Source organism: Merops nubicus, unplaced genomic scaffold (genome assembly GCF_000691845.1).
Source record: "Merops nubicus isolate BGI_N331 unplaced genomic scaffold, ASM69184v1 scaffold49918, whole genome shotgun sequence".
Taxonomy (NCBI): Eukaryota; Metazoa; Chordata; class Aves; order Coraciiformes; family Meropidae; genus Merops; species Merops nubicus.
The window spans coordinates 8,831-17,967 of record NW_008628725.1 but is presented as its reverse complement, the minus strand read 5'-3'; the positions used below and the strand labels follow the sequence as shown (position 1 = coordinate 17,967).

General features: G+C 46.7%; 1 protein-coding gene across 1 annotated transcript in view; it reads right to left on the bottom strand.

Annotated features, from left to right (window-relative positions):
• Positions 1 to 4,855: 4,855 nt before the first annotated feature.
• The window catches only part of TGFB3 (transforming growth factor, beta 3), a 10,339-nt gene continuing 6,057 nt past the window's right edge, over positions 4,856 to 9,137 (bottom strand). The window contains exons 6-8 of the mRNA XM_008946718.1: positions 8,620 to 8,791; positions 7,911 to 8,064; positions 4,856 to 5,569 (exon numbers count right to left, since the gene is read on the bottom strand). Coding sequence (XP_008944966.1) covers positions 5,411 to 5,569; positions 7,911 to 8,064; positions 8,620 to 8,791 — 485 coding nt within the window. The 3' untranslated portion in view covers positions 4,856 to 5,410. The remainder of the gene's footprint in view (positions 5,570 to 7,910; positions 8,065 to 8,619; positions 8,792 to 9,137) is intronic.

Here is a 9,137-nt window from a genome sequence, read left to right as displayed (position 1 = left end):
AAATCCTGTCAGATTTGCCCCTGCCTGCACAGCAAATCTTTGTTTTGTCTGTTTCCTGAAGAGGATAATAACTTCAGGAGAAAAAAAGAAATCCTTCCTGATGAATGTCAGGAAATCTCTGGTTTGATATGACCCAGCTGGTTTCTTTCATCAAGTGATGTGCACTGGCCATGATATATTATTCTAATGCCACATGCTGATTTCTGTATGTGATGAATGAATAGGTGTAAAAAGCTAGTGAGAAATGTCTGAGCGTTGGCAGATGAGAAAAGGAAGTCACCTTTGCTTTCTGCAGCATGCACAACCCCTACATGTGATTCTTTCTTGCATTGGTCTCTGTGGGCAGCAATGAGGTATCATCTTGCCATGCCAACTAAGTGGAATAAGAGATGAAGACTATCACTCTGCACAAAGATCACTGACCCCCTGAAAGGAGGAGAAATAAATCTTTGTCTTCAGAAGATACCGCTTGAAAGATTGGTATTCCTTGGTATAATTTAGCAGTGCCAGCATATACCACAGGGGACAGAGTTTCTTCCTGAAAGCTGTTCACTAAATCTGAAGGATGTGGGAAAGCAGTAATGTGTGGTTTGATTTTTTTTGCCACAAACCATGGCTGTAAAGAAACTTCTGTTCTCTACTAGATGTAAAGGTCGTCATCCCTAAGTGTATTTTCCATGAAATCATAGCCCAGTACTGGAAGAGGCCCAGCTGCTTGGTTGAATGCCTTCAGACATCTCTGCCATCTTCCCCATGCAACCAAGCCCTAGATGAGGATGTTCTAAAAGCAGGCGAGTAACTGAGGTCTGTAATCTTTGAAATTAGTCTTTCCTGGAAGCACACTGTGACATTCCAAGTACTGTACCATATTCTTTCTGAAATTATGGGCATAAGTGGCATCTCAAATGCACTACTGTCATTTAGAGAAGTAAGAGAACATCTACCATTATCAGCGATTTTCATTTGCTGTATTTCTTGTTGATGCATCTGAATTAATTTCTAAGACAATGTACTTCCCAATGAGTAAAACTGTCTCATCTCTTCTATGTTGACTTGTTGCACGATAAAAGATTTTGCATTGGTACAGAGCATCTGAAATCTCTTCGAAAGAGAACAAAAGATGCTGAGCTTAGTTGTGTCTACCTGTCACTTTTAAAGCTCCATCAAAAATTAACCAGGGCTTAAGTGACCTCCCTGTATAAGAAAGAAAATATTATTAAAGCACACCTGTATGTTCTTTTACTAAACATCATGGTATGCATGTTAGTTATTAATTTAATACAGCTTTTGACCAGTATATTCTAGTGATTTTGAATGAAAAAAAATTCAATAGATATTTTTTAAAGGGTTAGAAGACACGTTTTCCTCCTTGTACAGTATCCAAATTGCTGCTGTTATTCTAAACAAAAATTAATGTGGGTTATAGGCAGCCTGAACAACCATCTATTACTTTGTATTACCACAAATCAGTATAGGTTTGCAGATGTGTAGGTGTCACACCATTTGCTACATATGCATTGAAAACTGTATTTTCTTGGTTGATTTCATTGCCTTTCAATTACCTCCTAGTAGAAGACAAACTAGTACTATAAAGCTGATGGTTTGCATGCTTCTATAAACACTTGTGGTAGATAAGAAAGCTTTTCTGCCCAATGGAGCTGGCCCTAGAGCTGTATCCTGCTCATCCTCTGGTACTGAACTTGCCCTGCATTGAACCCCAGACCATACTGAAGATGTTTGCCGTGTAAGACATTGTAATGGATCCTCTTCAAAGGTCACAGGATGGCTGTACTGATTTCATTTACAGAGAGGTCTGGAGCCTTTCTACTCTGTTGAGGACAGTAGTCTAAAGTAAAGAAAGCTTCAGAGCAGCATAGAAAGATAAGGAAAGGATCTGTGAAGTGAGAGAATGGAAATGGAGTAGCTACAACAAAGGCAACTGTAAGACATCACAGGACTGCAGAGCTATGACATTACCAGAGAAGTGGACAGGTATGTTCATCTTTTGGATTTTCTATTACTTCTGGACACAGTCCGTCTTGTTTACTGCGTGTATTGATGCCTATTGGTTATGGAAAGCTGAAACAAAGCAGCATATCCCAGTTCACACAGTGGTAGCAGGGATGTGCTACTGGTTTTTTTTTTTATGTACAGAGGGATAGCTAGGGACTGCTTGACCCAAAGACCAGGGAACAGACTCAATTTAGTCTGCAAAGATTAGTCTTTGCTGAAATATCAGTGTATGCTCCTGTACTTTCTGAAGCAGTGTTCCTTGCTGAGTTCTACAGTGCACTACAGCCTGGGAAACGAGGTGTCCAAGTTCAGACCTAGGCCTCTTGCATGCTATGTTCCAGAGAAGCAGGGACTACACAGATGGTCATTTGATGATCTGGGTGGGAGTTGCCTTATGGCAGTGCAGAATACGTTTTTTTTTCCACTCTTTATAACCATTGATCCTTGTTAGAGAGACAGAAAGTGTGCTGGGATTGTTTTCATCAGCTTTTGTTTGTTCCTGCAAACAATAAAAGGGAACTGTTGGGAACCTTATTCAGTGCTGGCAGTGAAGATCCCACTTTTTCTTTCCTATTGTCTTCCTCAATTTGCCAGCTAGTAACAGAGCATATAGAGAACTGCCCTCTGCCTTCTCACACAAGTGTCCTGAAATTCAGTAAGCCTGTGATCAGGAGTGTATTCAGTTGCTAGGAAAACAGAAGGCTGGACAGAGAAGGAGTAACTGAAATCTGTCTGACTTCAAGGATTACTGTACCAATGAGATTGCCTGTGTCCTTACTGGTTAGACACCCCCTTCTCCCCTGAGTTGCCATTGCCTTTTTGCCTCCTTTGCCAAGAGACAAATGGCTTGGTCCTTCTTCTGCCCCTCCTTGCCACTGACAGGAAGGAGTGAACAAGGCTAGTAAGACAGACCCACCACAGGGGGCTTGCCAGGGTTAATCTGTGGAAGGCTCTGACAGTATTCCAAGTGCCATATAGGACTGTGAGCTGTGCAAGTGTTCTAGTTCAGCTCTTTGCTGCTCCCCATCCTTGGGTTTTTGGGATTTTGTTTTTCCCCATTATCATCAAAGAAGCCCTTCAATTGGATGGGCAGCAGAGCTAGCCCAGAGCTCAGGAGGAACAGTGACCAAAAACCAGACTGCAGCTTGTAAACACAGACCTCTCCAGGGGCTGCTGCTAAAAGGAGATTAGAGAGAATTCCTACACCAATTGGCAACTGGATTTCCCCCCACCCCCCACTGCAGTCACTAAATTTCTGGCTTATCAGCATGGTAATGTAGTTATAATGCATTTATTTGCTCCCTCCTTGGGCAGCCAGGGGGAAGCATGGGCATGGAGATCAGTACAGGGCACAGTAAGAGCAGCGCTGCAGCACTGCGCCTTTCGTTACCACACCGATGACAGGTGAAGGAGCCCCAGAGGTGAAAGGGATAAAGCCAGGTGTTGGGGACTGTCTCAATCAAAACACCTGTCCCGTAACCAAAGTGCCACAGGGGTTGGCAGGCTCCCTTCCTAACCGCTAGCCCGCTGGTGATGGTGCAGGAAGAGTTGTTTAGTTTATTGTTTGAGATCACAGGTTATGGCAGCCTCAGATGAGGTAACTGGAAGCAGCCACTATTGGGAAGGGCTTGGTGGAAGAGCTGAATTCTGAGCTGACCCTGGAGAGCCTTGGCCACAAGCGATCAACTGCATAGGTGTCATTTTACACTCAGTTGCTGTGGACCAGGAACTAGGGAGGGGACAGGGAGGAACCTCTCTGGTCTCTAGAACATGACTCTCAGTCGTTGTGGGTTGGAGGCTCGGTGTGGCAGCCTCTGAGTCTCATGTGGCATACAAGCACCAAAGATTTTTACCTTTGGGAGTACCTATGGCTTAAAAAGCCCATACTTTTAAAAAGACTATATTGAGTTCTTGCCTGTGCAACATCTGTGAAGTTTTTTTATGAGCACCTGTGATGTTCATGGTAAGTCAGGAAGGAGGGGTGTGTTATTTCCTTGTGTGTATGTCTGTACTGGCAGAACATATATATTCAAATGGATACAGGACATTTGTCAGGTGTGGGAACTACAATGCCCTGGTTATTTAAGCAGTATTTTTGGGAGTGGCTTACATTTGAGGGGAGCTTTATATGTATCTATCAAAAGCAGGTGCCAGAGGTGATGTACATGTCTTAAGAACTAGGGCAGAACAGGGAACATATACATGAAGCACAGTTTGAGGGTACCAAGGAATTTCTGTTTTGGGACTCTCTGGCTGACCTAAATTCTGTCTCTTCCTTTGAAGAGACATTTTGGAAAGGGGAAGGCTTTTAGACTGAGTATGCCACAGCAGTAGTAGTTTAAAATAGCAAACCATCTAACCCTTCAACAAACAACTTGCTTGTAAAAAAAGAGCATCTCCCCCCCCAAATATTTATTTTTTACAATGTTTTTGAGATTACTGTTTTTAAGTTGTAGCAGGTGATGCCTGGGCCACGTTCAGGTCATCATGCAGAACAGGTGGAGAATACTCCAAAGTACCTCACAAACCCCAACAGACAACAGGTCCTCAGGGGTGTATCAGCTCAGAAATGAGTGGACCCCAGTATTCAGATACTCACAGATATTGCTCCTGCCCTGACCCAGAAACCATCTCTTGGAAACTCCAGGAAAGGCAAAGAGCTGAATGGAGACATCAGTCCCTCTGAAAATGTACTCAGCACCCTCTTTCCTTCTATTTGCCCACCCTCAGCAGGCTGGCTGGGAGCCTTGCAGTTTGGATTTAGAAACCAATAGCCAAGATCTGCCAACTGAACTTAGAGCCTGGACAGACACAGAGTTTCAGTTGCAGGACTCCTGGATCACAGCTCTGAGGAACAAAAGTCTAAGTGTATCTCTGAGCATTTCTTCTCTCAGCAGCTTCCCTTCTTGGTGCATTTTCTTTCTCTAAAGGAACTTTCAAGGTTTTCTCCTACAGGGAAAATCTTTAATTCTTCAGGCCAGCAGGGACAGCTGAGGTGCTAAGACAGCTAAAGCTAGAATAGAAAACATTTCCCCATTTCCATTCCCCCTTTCACCTGCTCTTTATCCTTCTCTTGCTTTCCCAGTTCAACAACCCAGCCTTCAGATACATAGCAGCTCCTCCACTCTGTCCTCTTCCGCACCATCTGTCCAGCCATTTTGGAGAGTGTGGCCTTTGTGTCACCAAAGTAACTCCCAGAAGGAACATGACACTGCCAACAAGACCAAGAAATGTTCCAGAAGCAATCCCCAAGGGCTGCCAGACCCTAAGCCACAGGGTTTGGCGCTCGGCCCTCAGCATGCGCAGTCTCTGACACCCAGTTCCTTTTGTTAACCTGGGAGCAGGAGAGTGGGTGCTGACAGTTTCTTGCTTGGCTTTGGGTGGGCCAGGGTGCCTTTCAGCTGCACTTGCAGGATTTCACCACCATGTTGGAGAGCTGTTCCACTTTGGGGGTCCTCCCAACATAGTACAAGATGGTAAGTGGCTCCAGGTCCTGGGGGACACAGCAGGGCGAAGCAGATGCCTCAGGGTTCAGCGTGTTGTATAAGCCCAGCACCTGCAGAAACAACGTAAATGTGGTGACAAAGGCAGGAATTTGTTCAAGCTGGTTGAGGACAGGAAGGGACTGCAAAGCCAAGAGGTCTCTAGGTGTTTGGACTATGCTCATTGGAGAGTTTTTCCCTGAGGTAAGCAACACTCTCTGCCACTTCCTGATCACAGCCCGCTTCTAAAGGGTCTTGCTTGCTCTCACCTGACTCCTAAGACTTCTTTTTAAACTGTAGTAGCCTTGCTCTGTGGCTGATGCCTGAGGGTTGAGCGAGTACAAGTAGTTGTCTCCTTTCATCTCTAATTTGGTATAGTGAATACTGTCACAATTTTTGCTTTTAACAAGGCTGAGTGTAACCAGCCTGGGGCCATGCTTGGTTCCATTAAAGAAACTAGAAGAAAGAACATCAGTGCTGCTTATTTCAACCAACATCTCTAGATAGCACTGGACGGGTGCCAATCCTCTTGAGTATCCTCAATTCCCTCACAGCTTTGAACTGTCTGATGCTTTCATTCTCTACTCCATCCTCCAAGTCATTACACTATAAAGCTGGAGCCAGGAGAGTGTCCTGTGGGACCCCACTGGATTCCTCCTCCCAGCTGGCCCCAGTCCACAGATGACTGTACACTTCAGCCATGTAACCCCTACAGAACAGTTGCCATGTTTCTTGCCAGAGGTGGCCACTTCTCAGCAGTAAGCAACTTCTTGAGTTGTTGGCCAAAACATGATCTCACCTGCACTACTGTGGTCTCATCAGTACTTATCTGGTGTAAGTGACAGGGTTTGGTGCTTTGTCTTTTAACCGCTGTAGATGCGAGCTGCTGAGGAAACGTCCTGTCCTACCATCCCGATCCACGCAGTCGCAGCCATGCTGGCAGAAGGTCCCTGGGACACTGAGCAAAGTACCCCTGGCTGTACCACAGGGGTACCACATGCTCTGGGACTGCTCTACTCAACACAGACAGTAGGTTAAACAGACTGGTGAGAAATCTGCTTTTCACCATGTTCTTCCTAGGTGGTGCTGGCAAGCTGTCAGCAGCTATACTGTTCTAAAAGTTTCTTGGATCACTCAGTTGACCTTAACGCTTGATCATATCCTTTCTAGCTCGAGGAAAGAACATTAGGAACCACTCTAAAATCTCCTTTCTCTCACACGGATTCAGTCCAGTTATCTACTAGAGAGCTTCTCAGGACAGCCAGATGGTAAAGCTATATGCCTATTGCCCTTTCAAAGCTGTTCATTCCCTTGGTTTGTCTTGTGCTTAATGCCCAGCATCTGCTCACTCCTTCCCATAGATTTGACTGTTCCCACTGAATCAGTCCTTGAGCTTCAGTGAGCATAGCTGCTGCGCAGACTCTCAAGCTGTCAAGAAGATGTTAGCATCTTTTCTGCACTATCCTCTTTACCCATTCATCTATTCTTCAGCCTAATCTGCTTTTTCCAGGAACATTTTTAGTGAAACCTGAAGCCAAATTGCTAGTGACCTGTTATATTTTTTGGATTGTCACCTTTTCTCTTCGGTGGACAGAAGCACAGGATTTTTCTCTGGCTTTTCTTGCTTCAGTGATGGACTGTTTGCTCCTTAGTCTGTCTTCTCCCTTTGGTACTTCTCCCATGCCTGTGCTTTATCATTGCTTTTATTTTCTTCTGCTCTAGACAGTAGCCTGGCTCAGGTGCTATTCTTCCTTAAGACTCTCTGGTGTACTCATGTTAAACAGAGGTTATGCCTATGTTACCTAAATTTGCCTTCTGCCAGTTTTTACCCACTAATCCCACTGCCTAGTAGGGTCCTCCCTGCCCCAGATCAGGTGGGAGAGCTTACTGCATGGCTGTGTTCACTTCTGGACATGGATGCGGACTCCCCTCCACTTTTGGGCTACAGCTGTGCCCGTGGCAGCAGACGGCAGCTGTGTGCCAGGGCACAGCAGTTCTGCGTGACAACCTAGCACAGAGCACAGAAAAATCCTCTGTCCAGTGCAAACTGCGGGAGAAATTTAGGCAGAAGGTAATTACCAGAGTTGATGTTGAATGTGAAGAATTCAGTTATTTACCAAGTAAGTGCCCTAAAACCATCAGTCCTGCTGTTTCACATCTTATCCAAGAGACAGCATACTCCTCCTCCTCCTCCTGAACATCTGGCTGGAAGCATGGACTCAGTATTGACTCCAAAGGATGCACATATTCTCTGCTAAACCACCTAGACTCTTTTCTGCAGCTTCCTTGGACAGCTTTTTACAAGTATTGATCTGAACTGATTTTGATGCTCTGAAGAGACCGGATATGATCCGACTCGGGGAGGAAGAGGGAGTCCCAGCCACAGGCCCTGACAGGGTAATACACTGGATGTACCGTGCTGTGAGTGGTGTCTGCGCTGCGGAGGTACGGACAAGGGCCCGAACAAAAGTTAGCGAAGTAGCCCTTGGGCTCGTGGACCCATTTCCAGCCAAGGTCCTGTCGGAAGTCGATGTACAGAGGGCGCACGCAGCAGTTCTCCTCCAGGTTCCTGGAAGACAGTATTGAAACACAGCAAAATTTACGGAGTGGCCCTACACGTGACTGTGTGCTGCAGCCTCCTGAGCAGAAGGCCGAGCACCAGCAGCGCCCGGGGGCACACGGGGTTTGCCTGCACCAGCTGCAGAGCAGCAGCACGGGCGAGCGGTGGTGGGCAGCTCAGTGGCCTGGCACTGTTTGTGCCTGCTGGCCGGCGGCTCAACCGCTGGCCCGGGGAGGCAGCGCCCCGCTCGCCCACAGCAGCACCGGCACCTGGAACTAGCAGAGGGCTGCCACGGGTCCCTGCCCAGGCTGTGCTCCAGGAAGCCGCTTGCCAGTCTCCCTCTAGCCAGCGGCTCAGCCAGAAGCACACAGGGACTCTGCTGAGCTGGCCAGGATCCCCTTCTTGAACAGCTGGCTGAGCTGTGCTCCTCATGTCGCCCCTATGGCACCACGGTGACCCACAACCATCTTCAAAGACTCTGCTTTTCCTGGTGGCATGGAGTTACACCAGGCTTTCCCACCTCAGGCATGGGACCTGGTCACTCCAGGCAGGATTCTCACTTACCGGAAACAGTAGTTGGTATCCAGGGCCCGTTTCTTTCTCTGGCCTCCCAATGCTGGGCTCTCCAGCCGATGTGGGGGTAACATCATCAAAATGAGGTGGGGGTTATGCAAGTCCTTCTGCTTCTTTAAGCGCCCCAAGTCCCCACGGCCATAGTCATCCTCACTGTCAATGCCTTCAGAGAAAAATGGGATCCAGAAAGAAGAAATCAGCATGGAAGTGGAGGACACAATAAGACTTTTCACCACATTTAACAGTCTCATGCCTGCCCTTGACCCCAGGTTAAAGGTTTCAAGCACCACATCCACTTACTCTGGGATTTCTTCCCTCCAGGCCTGAAATAGAGGCTTACAGGCCACCTGTTTTACCATTTGCAAACTGCTGGTGGGGCCATTAATCCATCCCACTCACTCCTGGCTTTGGTCCCAGGATAGGCAGAAAGATTAATGGTTTAAAGAAGATGTCAGATCATTGGCACTCTGCAGAACAGCCTCAGAAACTGAGTCTGTGGGGGCCAGTGG